General features: G+C 37.7%; 1 protein-coding gene across 1 annotated transcript in view; it reads left to right on the top strand.

The window, feature by feature from the left end:
* Window positions 1-6,238: 6,238 nt before the first annotated feature.
* LOC128923510 (uncharacterized) overlaps window positions 6,239-20,786 on the top strand; it is a 26,459-nt gene continuing 11,911 nt past the window's right edge. Inside the window, exons 1-3 of the mRNA XM_054235770.1 lie at window positions 6,239-6,800; window positions 6,979-8,552; window positions 17,886-18,277. Coding sequence (XP_054091745.1) covers window positions 6,239-6,800; window positions 6,979-8,552; window positions 17,886-18,277 — 2,528 coding nt within the window. The remainder of the gene's footprint in view (window positions 6,801-6,978; window positions 8,553-17,885; window positions 18,278-20,786) is intronic.

Genomic DNA, 20,786 nt, shown 5'->3' with positions numbered 1-20,786 from the left:
ACATCTATTCCATCGTCATCGATTGGGGAATCGGGTTCGCCATCTCCTGGTGTTGTACTTACTGCCATTGAGCAGGTCGGAGAAGTGTTCCCTCCATAATCCCAGTGTGCCCTGGACATCCGTTACCAGATTACCTTCTCGGTCCCTACATGATAATGCTCCGGTCTTGAAACCTTCTGTTAATCGCCTCATCTTTTCATAAAATTTTCGAGCATTACCCATGTCGGCCAACTTTTCAAGCTTTTCATACTCACGCATTTCGGCCTCTTTCTTTTTACGTCTGCAAATGCGTCTCGCTTCCCTCTTCAGTTCTCGATATCTATCCCACCCCGAACGTGTTGTGGTCGATCGCAACGTTGCGAGGTAGGCAGTCTGTTTTCTCTCCACTGCGGAACGACAATTCTCATCGTACCAACTGGTTTTTTGGCGTTGCCGGAGACCAATTGTTTCGGCTGCAGCGGTATGCAATGAGTTTGAGATCTCGGTGTTTGTTTTCATTGGGGAGATTTTTTTTATGTGGTATGTCTCCAGCCCTACGCACAACCGCACAAGCGGGCTTCGCCTTCTCACTTTAGCTCGCCTCCAAACGCATGTCTGTTAGCTACCCAGGGGATACTTGGTCTAAAACCGGAAGTCGTGAGCTGCTTGAGTCATATGCAAAAGAATCGTTCCTGGCCACTCCCAAGTGAATGGCAATCAGAAACTTTCATCACTTGCGTGAACTTCTACATATGACCCCATTGCCCATGGGAAAAACATGGATTATCCAAATCTAACCCACAAATGGAAATTGTTTGGCCTTGAGACTTATTAATGGACATGGCAAAAGCTAAACGAATAGGAAACTGTAGTCTGTGCATTATTGAGGTTCGATTTTTTTTTTCAAAATAAGATTTACTAAATAAAATGAAAAGCAAGCTAATAATACTTACTTTTATTTAATTCGTTTAAAGAGTTTTAAATAATAAAAAGAAAGCAAAGTGTGGCCGAGTCTGATAAATTTTAAACACACGTTTTACGTTTAATAAATGGTAAATTTTAAACACACGTTTTACGTTTAATAAATTTTAGCTAAAATAAACGTTTGGACTTTTAATATAACAGCATCTGCTTCTATAGCGCCATCTAGTCTAATACAGCGCACTTATTCAATTACCTTACAACGTCAACCGTTAGTATCACAAATAAGTGTCAACAAATGTATTCTCATATAGCGCCATCTACTGCAATAGCACATATAGCTCTAAATTTAACTCCAAATGAACTCCATACTTATGTTGTGCTTAAGATAAAACAGGAAAATAGTATTTTACACGTAATACTTAGGTTATGCTTAAATGAAAATGGGAGGCTTAAGCAATGCTTAAATAACAGCTGATTTTTGTTTTGAATTTGCTTTGAATTTTCAGCGACATCTTTCGTAGCGTAGGGCAAGTGTCCGTTCGTTTGCACTCAATAACAGCTTATACTTTTCATTCAGTTCTCATAGGTGCTCCGACTCGCTAGTGATGAAATTTGGGGTTCTTTTGTTGTTTTCATCAATTTTTGATATAATTTTCCTCGCAAATTTATGTATTGTCGGTTATAATTCAAATATTTCAAACATATTTTAATGAATGACATTTGTAAAACATATGTTGCCCATAACGTTGCCATATATCATAATAAAATTTTATAGAAATTAAGCATTGACTGTGAAACGCAAACGACTACTCAGTTTGCAACAATACTTAGCTAAGATTTTATTTAGGCACAACTTAAGTATGGACTGTGAAACCGGGCATTAGCCATACAAAATTCTATACCTAAATGCAAATAAATGAAATTTTTTTTTTTGCATTTAGGAAATACATGCAGAAATCAACTCTGCGATTTCCTAAATTCCTCTGAAATCTCCCAAATTCGAGGAAGATTTACTGGAAAAGAGTGGCAGCATTGCTTATTTGTCTGACCATATATATGTACATAACTTTATTTATTTCACGGATTGTATGTGATTTTTTCTTAAATTTAGAATATTGGAAGTCATAGATTCGTATAACTTTACCACAAATAATATAAGCTTCAAACAACGTATCTTCATTTAATGTTTTAGCAAGTGGCAGCTTTTGTTATGACAGCCTAAATCCATGAAAATTTAGAAAGAAATATAGCGCCATCTACTGTACCATAGCGCACTTAGCGCCACCAACTGGTGGATAGCTCTTTGCTAATAATAAACAAATAATTTGCAATAAATAAATAATGCGACTATAAGGAGAGTTATAAACTATCCTATCTTTCAAGTTGGACCAAACTGCACACGGTGTTAAAAATTTCATTAAAATCGGTTCAGTAGTTTAGGAGTCCATTGAAAACAAACAACGTGACACGTGATTTTTATATATTAAGATATATGTATTTTTTTTTTAATGTATATATATATAATACTAGCTGACCCGGCGAACTTCGCCCCGCTCAATTTTTATTTGAAATAGTTAAGCCGCTTTTTGAACTCTGTTCAAGGCCATTTATTTGTATGGAACGTTAATATATTCAGGAATAACGTCTCTACATATGTATGTACATATGAAACTGTAAAATTTTGAACTTAAATGATAAATTGGTTTGAATCATTCGAATTCTCAGAATGAACATTTCCTCACTTTTAGATTTGCTGTGTTGAATTAAACTATTCACTACAGTGAAATTATTATTTATGAATAAAGACGGAAACCTTAGTATATACATATGTGGTATAAAAATCCACGGGATTGAGGTATGAACTTGAGGTCAAAATTTTTAAAATTATTGATGAAAATTTTCGTAGAGTTGATAATAAGCACAAATTTTCATAATATAGTTCATTTTTGATTTTATATTCAAGTTTTTAACAAATAAGTTAATTACAAAATTGTTAGTTGATAACATGTAACATTTAATTTTATAATCTTAGGATAGATAATTCTTAATTTTTAATAGTAGTATTTATTTTTTTGAATTATAAACATTTTAATTTAACTTAGCACTAATTGGTGCACAATATTTTTGGTTAACCTGTCTCGAGCTAACACAAATAGATTTGATGGTTTCCCACACGTGAGCATGCAACATATAATTGCCCATGGGAAAAACATGGATTATCCAAATCTAACCCACAAATGGAAATTGTTTGGCCTTGAGACTTATTAATGGACATGGCAAAAGCTAAACGAATAGGAAACTGTAGTCTGTGCATTATTGAGGTTCGATTTTTTTTTTCAAAATAAGATTTACTAAATAAAATGAAAAGCAAGCTAATAATACTTACTTTTATTTAATTCGTTTAAAGAGTTTTAAATAATAAAAAGAAAGCAAAGTGTGGCCGAGTCTGATAAATTTTAAACACACGTTTTACGTTTAATAAATTTTAGCTAAAATAAACGTTTGGACTTTTAATATAACAGCATCTGCTTCTATAGCGCCATCTAGTCTAATACAGCGCACTTATTCAATTACCTTACAACGTCAGCCGATAGTATCACAAATAAGTGTCAATAAATGTATTCTCATGTAGCGCCATCTACTGCAATAGCGCATATAGCTCTAAATTTAACTCCAAATGAACTCCATACTTATGTTGTGCTTAAGATAAAACAGGAAAATAGTGTTTTACAGTTCATACTTAGGTTATGCTTAAGCACTGAAAATGGGAGGCTTAAGCAATGCTTAAATAACAGCTGATTTTTGTTTTGAATTTGCTTTGAATTTTCAGCGAAATCTTTCGTAGAGTAGGGCAAGTGTCCGTTCGTTTGCACTCAATAACAGCTTATACTTTTCCTTCAGTTCCCATAGGTGCTCCGACTCGCTAGTGTTGAAATTTGGGGTTCTTTTGTTGTTTTCATCAATTTTTGAAATAATTTTCCTCGCAAATTTATGTATTGTCTGTTATCTATATATATAAAAGAAAGTCGTGTTAGTTACACCACTTATAACTCAAGAACGGCAGAACAGATTTGGCTGAAATTTGGTAGGGAGGTAGCTTAGAGCCAGGAGACGGACATAAGATACTTTTTATCCCGTTCGACAGCGTTCCTCTGTGACTTGACATGAAACGTCAGTCACTATAAAACGTGGTATAACAAAAAAGAATCAGACTTGGAATAACAAAACGCAAATGACAGCTATGTAATTGACGTAAAATGACAGCTATGTAATGACGTATGGATGACAATTTGATATTTGTAAGAAATCAATATTAAAACTATTTCTATTAAATAAATAATTAACAAGTGGATTGAAGTGAAGTGAAGTTTAATTAATAATGCCGCGACCAAGACGATCGAATCTTTCCCGACAAAGCCGTAATGCAAGAAGAATACAAAATACTGCAAATGAAAGGACTGAAGAAGAACAAGAAATTGCACGTGAACAGCGCCGCAATAGTATGGCTAGACTTCGTGCTTCTCAATCACGAGAGCAAAGTGAAGCAGCCCGTGAAACAGCTCGGTTGGCAATGCAGAATCGTCGAGCGAACAACAGAAGTCAACAAATAGATAATTTGCGACGCAGAACAAGATATTTAGCTGATTTGAATCGAGCTGCGTTTCGATACGATTGCAGCAATGATTACAGCTTGCATCCTAGCGTTTGCATTGGGCAAATGGACGTTGTTTGCGAGTATTGTGGTGCATTAAAGTTTTCCGGAGAAACGCCTGGATTATGCTGCGTTAATGGTAAAGTGAAATTGCCAGTGTTGGCTCCGCCACATGAGCCATTGTATTCATTGCTTTGCGGTGAAACACAAGAATCACGCCACTTTCTTGCAAATACTCGAAAATACAATAGTTGTTTCCAAATGACGTCATTTGGGGCAGACATTATCGAAGAAGGAGGTTTTAATCCGACATTTAAGGTATTTATTTTTGTACTTACATAGAATGTAGTTAAAGAATAACTTACTTTATCTATTGGTATGTATTATACTACTCTCCTACAGAAAAAGTGTTTATAACCCAGTTAATACTGTCTGGTTTTTATTTTGTAGATACAAGGACAGGACGAAGATACACAGAATAAATTTTTACAAATATATTTCATGGGCAACATGGAAGAACAACTTGATCGACGCCTAGGGATCAATGCAGGAATGAAGCGAGCAATTCTTCAAGACTTGCAGTGTCTGCTTCATGAACATCATGCGTTGGTCAGGTTGTTTAAGAGTGCTTTAGAGCGCATGCCAAATTATGACTATAAAGTTGTCATCAAAGCAGATAAACGACCATCTGGAACACACGAACGCACATTTAATGCTCCAACAGTAGACGAAGTTGCCATCTTGATTGTTGGTGAACAATTGGAAAAACGCGATATTGTGCTTACACGTCGCGATACTGGGCAACTGCAACAAATATCGGAAACTCATCGATCATATGACGCATTGCAATACCCACTGATGTTTTGGCAAGGAGAAGATGGATATTATTTTAATATTAAAATGATAAATCCATTGAATGGTAAAGTATCAGTATCTTAATAATGGTTAATGTCTGTATTATTTGCCTTTGAAATGGTTAATTATCAAATTTTTAATTTCAGGTGAAGAAACTACAAAGAAAGTTAGCTCAATGAATTATTATGCATATCGTTTGATGATTCGTCAAAATGCTGACAACTATTTGCTGCGGTTTCGTCGATTGTTTCAGCAGTATTGCGTTGACATGTATGTAAAAATAGAAACGGAACGTTTAACATTTATTAGGTTGAACCAAGCCAAACTGCGTTCTGAGGAGTACATCCATTTACGTGATGCAGTTAGTACTGAAGGAAATGCACCTAATATTGGTCGATTAACTATTCTGCCGGCGACGTACATTGGCAGCCCACGTCAAATGCATGAATATGCACAAGATGCAATGACATATGTTCGTCATTACGGCCGGCCAGATATCTTTATTACTTTTACCTGTAATCCAAAATTGATAGAAATTACTCAATTGCTGCTTCCCGGACAAACATCAAATGATAGACACGGCATCACAGCACGTATATTCAGGCAAAAAATTCGGTCCCTGATGAACTTTATTGTTAAACAACGCGTCTTTGGAGATACTCGATGCTGGATGTATTCAATCGAATGGCAAAAGCGAGGCCGCCGCACGCACACATTCTTATTTGGTTAGTGGAAAGAATTCAGCCTGACCAAATAGATGATATCATATGTGCCGAGATTCCTATTCATGAAGTCGATCCAGACCTACATGATGTTGTTACTACTAATATGATTCATGGACCGTGTGGTGCCATCAACCCCCAATCACCTTGCATGGTCGATGGAAAGTGCTCTAAACGATATCCACGGAAATTAACGGCGGAGACTGTCACTGGCAACGATGGGTATCCGCTGTATCGGCGTCGATCACCAGATGACAACGGTCGAACTGTCACAACGAAAGTGAAAAGAATGGATTTCGTTGTCGACAACAGTTGGATTGTTCCATATTCGCCACTTATTTCTAAAACGTTCAAGACACATTGCAACGTTGAATACTGCAATTCAGTTAAGTCCATAAAATATATTTGCAAATATGTTACGAAAGGCAGTGATATGGCGGTTTTTGGATTGCAATCCTCGAATACCAACGATGAAATTTCACGCTATCAAGTTGGTCGTTATGTGAACTGTAATGAAGCGATTTGGCGTATGTTCGCATTTCCCATTCACGAACGTCATTCTACTGTTATAAATTTGCCGGTGCATCTAGAGAATGGTCAACGAGTATATTTCACGGCTTCGAATGCTACGCAACGTGCTGAAACACCTCCAGCAACTACATTGACCAGTTTTTTTTGCAATCTGCCAAAGCGATCAGTTTGCACGAACTTTGCTTTACTCGGAGATGAAACGTTATTATACTTGGAATGCTTCATCCAAGAATTTTCAAAGACGGAAGCAAGGTGATGCGGTTTCTGGGTATCCAGATGTGCGTTCTACTGATGCTCTTGGTCGTATGTATACAGTTCATCCAAAGAATGATGAATGTTTCTATTTGCGGTTGTTGCTGGTAAATGTGCGTGGACCAACTTCATTTGAGACACTACGAACTGTTAATGGTGTAATATTCCCAACATATCGTGCTGCATGTGAAGAATTGAACTTATTAGAAAACGATACCCATTGGGATACGACAATCGCTGAAGCCATTATCTCTGCATCTCCAAGTCAGATACGCACATTATTCGCTATCATAATTTCGACATGTTTTCCATCAAACCCATGTAACCTGTGGCACAAATACAAGGATAGTATGTCAGAAGATATTTTACATCAAAGTCGTGTCAGTTCCAGAAATCACGATATTGAGATGAATGTGGAGATACATAATCGTGCTTTACTCTTGATCGAAGATATGTGCTACCTCATGTGCGGTAATTTATTAATCAGGTTAGGAATGCCAGCGCCAAATCGTGAAATGAATGACGCATTTAATCGAGAATTGGAACGGGAACGTGAATATGATCACCAGGAATTAGATTTAGTAGTTCAAAGGAATGTACCCCTGTTGAATTACCAACAAAAGGAAGTTTATGATACTTTAATGAAGGTAATCGCTGATGAAAATGGTGGTTTATATTTCCTAGATGCCCCTGGTGGAACTGGCAAGACATTCCTTATGTCATTAGTTTTAGCAACTGTTCGGGCGAGATCCAACATAGCGGTTGCAGTTGCTTCTTCTGGAATAGCAGCCACATTGTTAGAAGGATGCCGTACGGCTCATTCAGCATTCAAATTACCGTTAAATCTTCAAACTATTGAAGAACCAATGTGTAATATTGCAAAACACTCAGCAATGGCCAAAGTTTTAGCGACATCGAAAATCATCATCTGGGACGAATGCACAATGGCGCATAAACGTGCATTAGAAGCACTTAACCGAACATTAAAAGATTTACGCAATGACTCGAGATGTTTTGGAGGAGCAATGATTTTACTGTCTGGCGATTTCCGCCAAATACTGCCAGTAATTCCAAGATCTACGGCTGCCGACGAAATAAACGCTTGCCTCAAATCGTCAAATCTATGGCGCTATGTGAAGAAACTGCAGCTGACAACAAATATGAGAGTTACATTGCTTAATGATACATCTGCTGAAGATTTCTCGGAGCAATTGCTGACTATCGGTAATGGTCAAGTACCTGTCGATGAATCGAGCGGATTAATATCATTTCCAAATAATTTCTGTAATTTTGTCTCATCAAAAGACGAACTTATCAACAATGTATTTCCAAATATTATTTCTAACTACAAAAATAATGAATGGTTGAGTGAGCGAGCAATTTTAGCGGCTAAGAATAAAGATGTAGATGACCTGAACTACATAATTCAAAATAAGATCATTGGAACAATGCATTCATTCAAATCTATTGACTGCGTCACAAATGAAGATGAAGCCACCAACTATCCAATTGAATTTTTAAACTCTTTGGACGTACCTGGCTTACCACCGCACAATTTACGCCTAAACGTTGGCTCCGTAGTAATCATGCTTCGAAACATAAACCAACCAAAACTGTGCAACGGTACGCGTTTGGTGGTTAGTAAATTGATGAACAATGTAATTTACGCTACGATAATGATAGGAAAATTCAAAGGTGAGGAAGTTCTCATTCCGAGGATCCCGATGATCCCAACCGATATGCCGTTTGAATTTAAAAGACTTCAATTTCCGATACGTCTTGCATTTGCCGTGACAATCAACAAATCACAAGGCCAATCCTTAAAAGTTTGTGGTTTAAATCTAGAACATTCATGTTTTTCCCATGGTCAATTATACGTGGCATGTTCACGGGTCGGAAGACCATCTGCGTTGTTTGTTTTTGCGCCTGATAATAAAACAAAAAATGTCGTGTATCACAAGGTGCTTAAGTGAAGAGCAACCTATGTACTAAAATACAGAAATAATAATGAATGATTAATGTAGTTATTTAATTTTATTTTGTATTTTTTCGAATAAAATAAAAAAAAAACTGCTTATTTATTGCCATTAAGGCGGAACAAAGTTCGCCGGGTCAGCTAGTAATTTAAATATTTCAAACATATTTTTATGAATGACATTTGTAAAACATATGTTGCCCATAACGTTGCCATATATCATAATAAAATTTTATAGAAATTAAGCATTGACTGTGAAACGCAAACGACTACTCAGTTTGCAACAATACTTAGCTAAGATTTTATTTAGACACAACTTAAGTATGGACTGTGAAACCGGGCATTAGCCATACAAAATTCTATACCTAAATGCCCATAACGTTGCCATATATCATAATAAAATTTTATAGAAATTAAGCATTGACTGTGAAACGCAAACGACTACTCAGTTTGCAACAATACTTAGCTAAGATTTTATTTAGGCACAACTTAAGTATGGACTGTGAAACCGGGCATTAGCCATACAAAATTCTATACCTAAATGCAAATAAATGAAATTTTTTTTTTTTGCATTTAGGAAATACTTGCAGAAATCAACTCTGCGATTTCCTAAATTCCTCTGAAATCTCCCAAATTCGAGGAAGATTTACTGGAAAAGAGTGGCAGCATTGCTTATTTGTCTGACCATACATATGTACATAACTTTATTTATTTCACGGATTGTATGTGATTTTTTCTTAAATTTAGAATATTGGAAGTCATAGATTCGTATAATATAAACTTCAAACAACGCATTTTCATTTAATGTTTTTAGCAAGTGGCAGCTTTTGTTATGACAGCCTAAATCCATGAAAATTTAGAAAGAAATATAGCGCCATCTACTGTAACATAGCGCACTTAGCGCCACCAACTGGTGGATAGCTCTTTGCTAATAATAAAGAAATAATTTGCAATAAATAAATAATGCGACTATAAGGAGAGTTATAAACTATCCTATCTTTCAAGTTGGACCAACCTGCACACAGTGTTAAAAATTTCATTAAAATCGGTTCAGTAGTTTAGGAGTCCATCGAAAACAAACAACGTGACACGTGATTTTTATATATTCAGACTAGCTGACCCGGCGAACTTCGCCCCGCCCAATTTTTATTTGAAATAGTTAAAACGCTTTTTGAACTCTGTTTAAGGCCATTTATTTGTATGGAATGTTAATATATTCAGGGAATAACGTCTCTGATCAATATAAATATTTTTGGCGAAGTTCGTTCTTTGTTTTGTTGCGTAGCGTGTAAACAAATAAAGAAGATGGCTCTCCAACACGCTAACATGACACATACATACCTATGTATGTACATATGAAACTGTAAAATTTTGAACTTAAATGATAAATCGGTTTGAATCATTCGAATTCTCAGAATGAACATTTCCTCACTTTTAGATTTCTATTCACTACAGTGAAATTATTATTTATGAATAAAGACGGAAACCTTAGTATATACATATCTCGTATAAAAATCCACGGGATTGAGATTTGAACTTGAGGTCAAAATTTTTAAAATTATTGATGAAAATTTTCGTAGAGTTGATAATAAGCACAAATTTTCATAAAATTTGTTTTAATAAATAAGTTAATTACAAAATTATTAGTTGATAACATGTAACATTTAATTTTATAATCTTAGGATAGATAATTCTTAATTTTTAATAGTAGTATTTATTTTTTTGAATTATAAACATTTTAATTTAACTTAGCGCTAATTGGTGCACAATATTTTTGGTTAACCTGTCTCGAGCTAACACAAATAGATTTGATGGTTTTCCCACACGTGAGCATGCAACATATAATTGCCCATGGGAAAAACATTATCCAAATCTAACCCACTGTCTAAATGAGTCTTAGCACCCTCAACCCAACACACCAATACACCATCACACCACATTTTCACTCAACCACACAACACTGACACGGCACATTCACCACACTCCCCACATCAGTATACCACGCCTACACCACACATAAGAACACCACCCCAAAAGGAACAAAAAGAAGGAGGAGCGATCGCGCCGATTGCCCTTTTTGCCTTACTAGGTCAAGGCCAGACCGCTCACACACCAGTCTGTCGCCGAGTTCAGTCGAAGACACACCGTGCCGTCCGTGGTCGCTGCATACGCTTTGATTCTTCATACGTACTCGTTTCCAATTTTATATACTTACCTAGTGTAAACCGAATTTATAAACTTAAAGATTACTATTTATATACTTACCTATTTTTATATATTTATCACCGTGAAATAAACCGAATTTGTAATCTTATAACTTATAATTCGTTATTAATCCTTTTTTGATATCATCAGCGATCATCAACACGCAAGTTTTTTTTCGTAATTTCCGATAAACGAGCATCTCGGCCAATCTTTTTTCTATTTTTTATACATAAATTTAATAAATTATAATTAAAAATAATTATCTATTCAAAACGTTATACCATTAAAGCCAAATATCCTTTGGTGAAACCCTTTCGAAGGGAATGCGTTAAAGTGTAAATTGAAATAAACGAAAAGCAAAGAAGCAAAAGACAACACCACTTATTTTATTTCTTCGGTATTTGTAAAAAGGCGAGTGTAAGATTTTAGACATGGTCCTTCGAGCCTAAAAGACAGGCACCAATGAAAATTAAAAATAAAACATTAACTCAGTGACCAATAAATAAAAACAACACATGAAGTGAAGTGCAATATAAAAAATACACAATACAAACCTAAAAGTTTAGTGAAGCTCCAGTGAAACAAATGTGCATATTCTGAGGAAACATAAAAAGAAGCCAAATACAAAATTTTTGTGCGTATATACACAGTGTGGTGAAATTACAAAATATACCTTGATAAGTACAGTGTTAAGTACAAGAAGAGAAGAATAAAGTGGAGTGCAAATTAATAGAGAAGGTCAGTGACCCATAAAATACATACATATGAAGAGAGTGTAAGGTGAAGTTCTGTGCGAAAAGGAAAAACTACAAAACATAATATAAATACATATACCCAAACAAAAAAAAAAAAAAAGAAAAAAAAACGGGCGCGAAATCTAATACAAACAGAATAATCACCACAAAAAACGCAAAATCAACTCAACTAATTGGAGTATCAGGAAAAGAGGAAATTAGGAACAACTTCGCCACATCCCAAATTAACACCCACACGGACTTACATATCTATCTAGCCAATATCCAATACCCCTGAGGAAATTCAAAGTGAGTGTATCCATTTCATTTTTGGACTTAAATTTTCATGTATATATGTATGCTTATACGGTTATATTACATAAAACCAGTAATTTTAATCCGTTTAAACAGTACCAAAACAAGGCTTAATATACGGTTAAATTCAAGTACCGATATTAAGCAAAATTAAACAGTTTTTTACACTCAATTTCTAAATATATAGATTTCCATATACATAAATTGACAAAGTATTAATAGCCTACAGATGCTCAACTTCGTGTAAAAACACTCACACTCACACAAAAAAAAAATTCAAGTATTTACTCGCAAATTTCTCACGCAATACCCCTTTTGTTTCTTAAAACACAAGCAGGATTGCACCAAAAGTGAGCAAAGGCAAATAATAAAATTCACACAAAAGGAAAATAAATCGAAGCATACAAGCGTAAAAACATACATATATACATACTCACTTCATTCCTACATACACATATATATGCATAAATATTTGATATAATATACAAGTCGATTAATATACCAACTTATTCGCGCATAACTGCAGACGAAATTTACCTTAATTTCTCTCTTACCAACCACTTATACATACATACATATTCGCACATAACTGCAAACGAAATTTACCTGCATATAACGAATTAGATTTTAACATATTTCATCATTTCTCTCTTACCAATCATTTATACATACATAAGGCGTAAAACCACCAGTGTTATTATACCCCACGTACACTGGGAAAAATTATTTATTAAAGAAAATATCAATTTGGAAAAATAATTTATTATTTCGAAATTATTACTAACAAATTATAAAATTCAATAAACAGCGAATATATCAAACATATAACAAACAAAGCTGTCGGTTAAATCAACAGAAAAACAATATATACACGTACTTCGAAAAAAATAAAAAAATAAAATAAAATAAATAAATAAATATATATATGCGCACTTGTACACATTTATATACATAAAAATTCAAAGTCCTTATTGGCGAATTTCACGTAGTTCCCCTTGTTCTTTGTCAAACAAAAACAAGCAGGACAACGAAGAACATATAAGAGCATTATTATATGCACATACATAAGCACATATCGTGCACACATATGTACAAATGGCATTGACCCTTATAATCACGAGCGCGCTCATATACAAGGGCATACGGATAATTCCGTAACAAAAAAAAAATACGATAAACGCGGCATTTAATAACTTACGGAAAAATAACTCTTATTTATATTTAAAAGAGTTTTCGGTCACGACAAATCTCAGTTTACACTGAAAGAAAATATATATATTATTAAATAACATTTTCTAAATGAACATAGATTCAAAAGACTCTAAATCAACTCAGAGTTTAAAAATTCCTAAAATGATTACAGACGATAAGAGTCCATGTACACCGGCAGAAGCTACACGCTCAAAGCAAGGTGCTACAAATCCGAAAAGAGGGAAAGAGATGTTGTACTCTAAATTCATTTCTGAGAGTGACTGTCTAATAAGATACTGCACTCGATTTACATCTTCGCCGATGCAAAACAACTCTGAATCGGCACTTGAAATAAAAGGTCAAACAATTGAAAATTTTTGGACACATCTCCAAGCGGTGTATGACTTAATAGTAGAAACTGATGATTCAGATCTACCAGAAAATTTTAAATCTTCGGCTTACGCCAAATATGAAAACTGTTTAGACCAGTATGTAGACACAAAAATTATGATCTCAGATCAATTAAAACTTTTGAAGTCAATCGCGCCTACTCCCCAATCGGGAGTAGAGCTGGCACAAATAAAACCCCAAGAAAATAATTCAGACATTTATCTCCAAGTGCCAGCATGCGATACGGAAATATTTCACGGATGTTATGATCAATGGCCGTCCTTCCGGGACATGTTCACAGCTCTTTTTATAAATCATCCTAAGCTCGCAGATGCACAAAAGCTATACCACCTAAGATATAAAACACAAGGGGAAGCAGGCATGATCGTCAAGCAATTCGGCTTAAATGGCGAAAGTTTTAAGCTGGCTTGGCAAGCACTAGTCCAAAGATACGAAAATAAAAGAGTAATGATAGAAAATCCTATTAAAACTATACTACATTACCCTAAAATCAAACAAGAAACAAGCCATGAATTTCAAAAGTTTTACTCGACAGTGACAAATTGCCTATCAGTATTACAAACACAAAATGCTCCCGTAGAATATTGGGACCATATGATAGTAACTATTTGCGCAGAAAAACTCCCTGATGCTGCGTTACTACGATGGGAACAGTCACTAGACGATAGAAGAGTGATGCCCACATGGGAGCAAATGAAAAAATTCCTCGCTGCTCAGTACGAGATAGCTGAGCGAAAGGGCAGCCAAAATATGAATGTAACTAGTCTTCAAAATGAGTCGAGTAAAAACTTGCTTAAACCTCAAGCCAGCAAACATATCCAATACAATACACACGTGAATAAAAGTCACTCCTTTGTGCCAACAAATGGCAAACAGTGTGTGAAATGTGTAAGGGGGGTCATAAAATAAGATCTTGCGAGAGATTTAAAAAACTATCCGTCTCTGATAGGAACAATCTCGTCAGACAACATAAACTTTGTATTAACTGTCTGTCGAATGCTCATACGACTAAAGACTGTGAAAGCAAATTTAATTGTGTGTATTGTCAACGAAGACATCACTCATTGTTTCACATTACCAATTATCAAAATACGAAGCAAAATCAGTTTCATAAAACCACGGGGTTAGTTGCTACAACCACATCAGGTAATCCCGAAATAAGGGAGGAACAACCAAGTTGCTCTAAAGCAGCAAAAATTCAAGCGCTTTATTCGGAAAATGAAAGCAAAACTCTTTTACCCACTGCGGTCATCACCATTGAACATAAAGGTGATATATTCAAACTAAGAGCACTAATAGACCAAGGCTCTCAAAGATCCTTCATATCAGCAATAGCTCAAAATCGGATAAAATTGCCAACCAAACATTCCAACTTCCAAATTTCAGGAATGGGCGGAAGAGTAGTCCAAAGCTCTAATAAAATCTGTCCCATTACCCTAATTTCACCCCTAGCGGATAAGCGCATTCAAGCAGAAGCTATAATCTTACCGCAACTTACAAACATGCTTCCTAGATACAAAATACAGAGCAAGCATTGGGATAAAGTTTTACACCTAAAACTAGCAGATCCCAACTGCAATACTCCATCACAAATAGATATTCTATTAGGCAGCGACCTTATACCGCAAATCATACTAGAAGGTGTTGAAAAAATTTCAAACACCCTTCTAGCTCAAAACACAATATTCGGTTGGATACTGAGTTGGCTAATTACGGAAACAGTTTCCACCATGACAACTCAAGTTGAAGAAATTTCAAATGAATGCCTTAATTCACAATTAAGAAAATTTTGGGAGTTAGAAGAACTCCCCCCTATACCACTTAAAACCCCAGAAGATCAGTATTGTGAAGACTTTTACAAAGCCACAACTACTAGATCAAGAAATGGTCGGTACGTCGTACGACTACCATTCAAACAACAATTCCCCAACACACTCGCCTTAGGTCACTCTCGCACCTCTGCAATACAGCAGTTTCTAAGTATGGAAAAAAACCTACTTAAAAAGGGCGAAATCAAACCAGAATATGATGAGGTCTTAGAAGAATACCTTCATTTAGATCATATGGAGGAAGTAAGCCCATGTGAAAAAATAATTAACGGCAAATACTATTCATTTTACTTGCCACATCATGCGGTAGTAAAGCCGGACAAAAAAACAACAAAAGTAAGAGTTGTTTTCAATGCATCGAGATCCACTAGTTCGGGGAATTCCCTAAATGACATTTTATTTACGGGACCGACACTGCAGCCGGACCTAATGCTCCTCGTTCTAAATTGGCGTTTATTCAGATACGTATTTAACGGGGACGTTGAAAAAATGTATCGACAAATAGTCGTACATGAAAAAGATCAAGATTTTCAACGAATTATTTTCCGAAAATCTCCCAATAGTCCACTACGCGACTTTAAACTAAAAACAGTTACCTTCGGCGTCAACTGTGCTCCATATCTGGCCATTCGTACCCTCCACGAATTGGCAGAAGACTCAAAGTCAGAATTTCCTCTGGCAACCGATGTATTAAAAAATCATATGTATGTTGACGATATTCTGTCTGGAAGCCACAGCCTTCCACAAGCATACGAATCACTATCACAGGTCATAAAAGCTCTCAAAACTGCAGGGTTCCCCTTAAGGAAAATCGCGGCAAATCACCCAAATATCATAAAAAATATACCAATAGATAATTTGTTGGATACTAATTTCTTTATATTCGAAAAGGAAAGTACAACAAAAACTCTAGGCATACAATGGAATGCGATATCTGATCAGTTTTCATACACTAGAGATTCAATATCTGCATTATCCGCCAAAACAAAGAGAAACATTTTATCCTCTGTGGCAAAACTGTTTGACCCCGCAGGATGGCTTTCGCCAATTATGATACAAGCTAAAATCCTGATACAAAAATTATGGCTAGACGGAACCGACTGGGACGAACAAGTGAAACCTATTCGCTTAGAAAAATGGTTCCAGTTCGCTAACAATCTCAATGACATCTCGCAAATACACATCTTCCACCTGAACGCTGCAATTTCGCTCTGCCTTTCACTACTACCGGTGTGGATTTTGCTGGGCCTTTTCAGATAAAGGCGTCCATGCTAAGATCACCCACGCTCATGAAAGGCTATGTGGCTGTCTGTGTGTTTCACGACAAAAGCAGTCCACCTTGAGCTATGTACTAATCTGACGACGGACGCCTTTCTCGCGGCATTTGCTCGCTTCGCCGGACGACGTGGCTTCCCTCAAAAATCATGAGCGATAATGGCAAAACTTTTATTGGAGCTCAAAGAGCGACAGAAAGACAATTTGTGGATTTCATGAAACAAGTATCACCCGATATTGTGCAAAAATACGCTCCACAAGGTATCAATTGGCAGTTTATTCCTCCAAGCGCTCCTCATATGGGTGGCCTATGGGAATCAGCTGTAAAAAGCTTCAAATCTCATTTTAAGAAGCTGGCTGGCAACTACAAATTTAATTATGAAGAATTCTCAACATTGTTAACCAGAATTGAAGCCGTTCTCAACTCACGGCCTCTCGCTATCCTCTCGCAAGATCCATCCGACTTCACAGCCTTAACCCCAGGGCATTTTCTTAAAGGAGCGCCCATACTGGCCACACCTGAGGCAGACGTGGCGTCGCTTTCCTTATTAAACAGATGGTAAAGAATTAAAATTCTCCATCATGAATTCAGTCTACGATGGAAAGAAGATTACTTAAAGGACCTCCACAGGTGGAAAACCGGTGGAAAACACCAGAAAAGGCGCCTCAGCTTGGAGATTGCGTTTCAATCAATGATGATTGTCTCCCCCCAACCGAATGGCGGCTTGGCCGCATAGAAAAGCTTTACCACGGCTCCGACGGTCATATTCGCGTAGTCGATCTTCGTACGCAAAACGGAACACTAACTAGGCCGCTCGTTAAACTATGCTTTCTGCCGACAGCCGATAAAATAATAACCTAAAATGAAAACAATAAACCGATAAAACGATAATTAATGAAACTATGAAAACAAATTATAAATGGTCGATCCACATGACGACCAACGCATACTATATAACGTAGCAGCAACTAACATATCGATATCTACAACACGCATATAATATTAGTACTATTTTAACAGGTAAATATGGATAGCGATATGCCCACAGCACCAACGCCAGCCGTTCGGTCAACGATCCACGTGACACGCCCGGGGCCCGCTCCAGCTCCTCGAACCCCTGCGGCCATAGCGCCACCAACCGCTGCCCGTGCATCACGCGCGAACCCGACGCCGGTGCCAGCAGCTCCGCAGCGCACCCGATGCCCACTTTGTCGGCGCCCACACCGATTGCCACACTACAGCATCTTCAAGAAGATGCTACCACCGCTACGACAGCAGATCGCCCAGGCACATGGCCACTGCTTGAATTGCTTGGCGACTACCCACTCCACGCCGGAGTGTACTTCAAGCTATGGGTGCCAAATATGCATGCGGCCGCATCACACCCTCCTACATCGCGAGGGGCAACCTGCACCCCGCAACCGTGGTACGAACCAACGCCCGCAGTCGAACCATGTTGCACGAAGGCAACCACGGCACTCAGATAATCGACGCTCACACTATGGCACATTCACACGCCGCCGTCCACACAGGTCGCCGTCCCGTCGGTCCACTGGGCTCAGCAATGTGGTGGCTACTTTACAACAACTGCAACGACTACTAGGCTAATTACTCGCCTAGGGGGGCCGGGATGTCTAAATGAGTCTTAGCACCCTCAACCAAGAACACCACCCCAAAAGGAACAAAAAGAAGGAGGAGCGATCGCGCTGATTGCCCTTTTTGCCTTACTAGGTCAAGGCCAGACCGCTCACATACCAGTCTGTCGACGAGTTCAGTCGAAGACACACCGTGCCGTCCGTGGTCGCTGCATACGCTTTGATTTTTCATACGTACTCGTTTCCAATTTTATATACTTACCTAGTGTAAACCGAATTTGTAAACTTAAAAATTACTATTTATATACTTACCTATTTTTATATATTTATCACCGTGAAATAAACCGAATTTGTAATCTTATAACTTATAATTCGTTATTAATCCTTTTTTGGTATTTTCGGCTAGTAATCACAAGGTGAGTAGGGTGACAGTAAAAAAACCCACAAATGGACATTTATTTATAATTTTACTCCATACTTATGTTGTGCTTAAGATAAAACAGGAAAATAGTGTTTTACAGTTCATACTTAGGTTATGCTTAAGCACTGAAAATGGGAGGCTTAAGCAATGCTTAAATAACAGCTGATTTTTGTTTTGAATTTGCTTTGAATTTTCAGCGACATCTTTCGTAGCGTAGGACAAGTGTCCGTTCGTTTGCACTCAATAACAGCTTATACTTTTCCTTCAGTTCCCATAGGTGCTCCGACTCGCTAGTATCACGGATTGTATGTGATTTTTACGAATGTTTCAACGTGTTCGGCGGTTCAATTCTGATAGGCTGTCCCAGATTAGGTATGATTTTAGTTGTGCGACGAGTGAATATAAAGATATGATTGTGAAAATTAAAAAAGAAGAGTGGAGGAGTTTTGTGAATGATAATAGGGATGACCCCTGGGGTCAGGTCTATAAGATCTGCAGGGGTCGTAAGAGGGAGGATATCACCTCTCTTCGTGTTGGTGACACTGTGTTATCAACGTGAAGAGAGTGTGCGGGGGTTCTGTTAGGAGCGTTCTTTCCCAGGGCTGAGGTTCAGGCACCCCATGCACATGAGGTACCTGTTCCTCCATTAGATGATGGGGAGCTGTGATATGCCTTTGGCCTGGTTAGGCCTAAACGGTCTCCAGGTTTTGATGGTCTGAAAGGAGAGATGTGCAAATGCTTGTGGAAGTTCATTCCGGAATACTTGGAGGTCATTTATGATAAGTGCATTTGAGAGGGATATTTTCCACGTGAGTGGAAAAGTGCCAGGGTTGTTCCTCTCCTGAAGTCTCCTGATAAGATCATGAGTGATCCTCGTTCTTATCTGGGCATCAGTCTCCTTCCAGTGCTTGGAAAAGTGCTGGAAAGAGTTATGGTGGAACGGCTTCAGGAGCTAACGCTGGATTTGAGATCGAATAGGCAGTATGGGTTCAGGAAAGGACGCAGTGTAGAAGATGGCTGGATGTATGTTCAGAATGCTGTGAGGGAGAATACCAACTAATATGTCTTTGGCATATTTGTTGACTTCAAGGGGGCGTTTGATTACCTAATCTTTGATCGAGTGATTCAACGGCTAGAGGAACTTAACTGTTCGGAAATTAGTCTCTGGCGGAGCTTCTTTCCGGACAGGAAAGCCGCTATCGTTGGTATGAATGGGAGTGTGGAGATTGGAGAGGTTCGTGGCTGCCCGCAGGGTCCATACATTTAGAATCTCATGATGGACTCATTGCTTGGGCAGCTCGAAACACTCTGTAGGTGTTGTGCGTATGCGGATGACCCACTTCTTTTGGTCAAAGGTCGTTCGAGGTCTGAGATTGAAAGGGTAGGAGGGCAATTATTGGAGATTGCTCATAATTGGGGTGTGGGTGTGGGGGTTGACATATCGATGGATAACACGGTGACAATGCTCTTAAAGGGTAGACTGTCACCGGGGCGTCCACCGGTTGTCCGTCAGCGTGATTGTTTTACAGCGTGCTGTTTCTTTCAGGTTGAGGAGGGGTTTGAGTGTGTTATTGCTGCGGAATGAATGGATTTCTGACGATGATGTGGAGAGGTTGGGATATCTAGGAAGCAAGAGGCTTCTAGATGACAGGGTTAGAAGTAGGTGGCAAGACCGTTGGGATAATAGTCCTAACGGTCGTGTGACTTATGAGTACATTCGGGATGATGGGTTTGTTGGGGAAAACCCAGATTTCAGATTCTGTCTGAGTCTGGGTTTCCTCTTTACGGGGCATGGGCCTTTGAATGCTTTTTTGCTTCAGAGGCACCTCTCTGATGGAATGGAATGTATGAGTGGGGCGCGTGTTTAGGATTGGGTGCATGTTATTGCTGAATGCCCGATGTACTCGGACATTAGGGAC

This window comes from Zeugodacus cucurbitae, chromosome Y, assembly GCF_028554725.1.
Source record: "Zeugodacus cucurbitae isolate PBARC_wt_2022May chromosome Y, idZeuCucr1.2, whole genome shotgun sequence".
Lineage (NCBI taxonomy): Eukaryota > Metazoa > Arthropoda > Insecta > Diptera > Tephritidae > Zeugodacus > Zeugodacus cucurbitae.
This window is presented reverse-complemented; position numbering and strand designations above follow the sequence as displayed.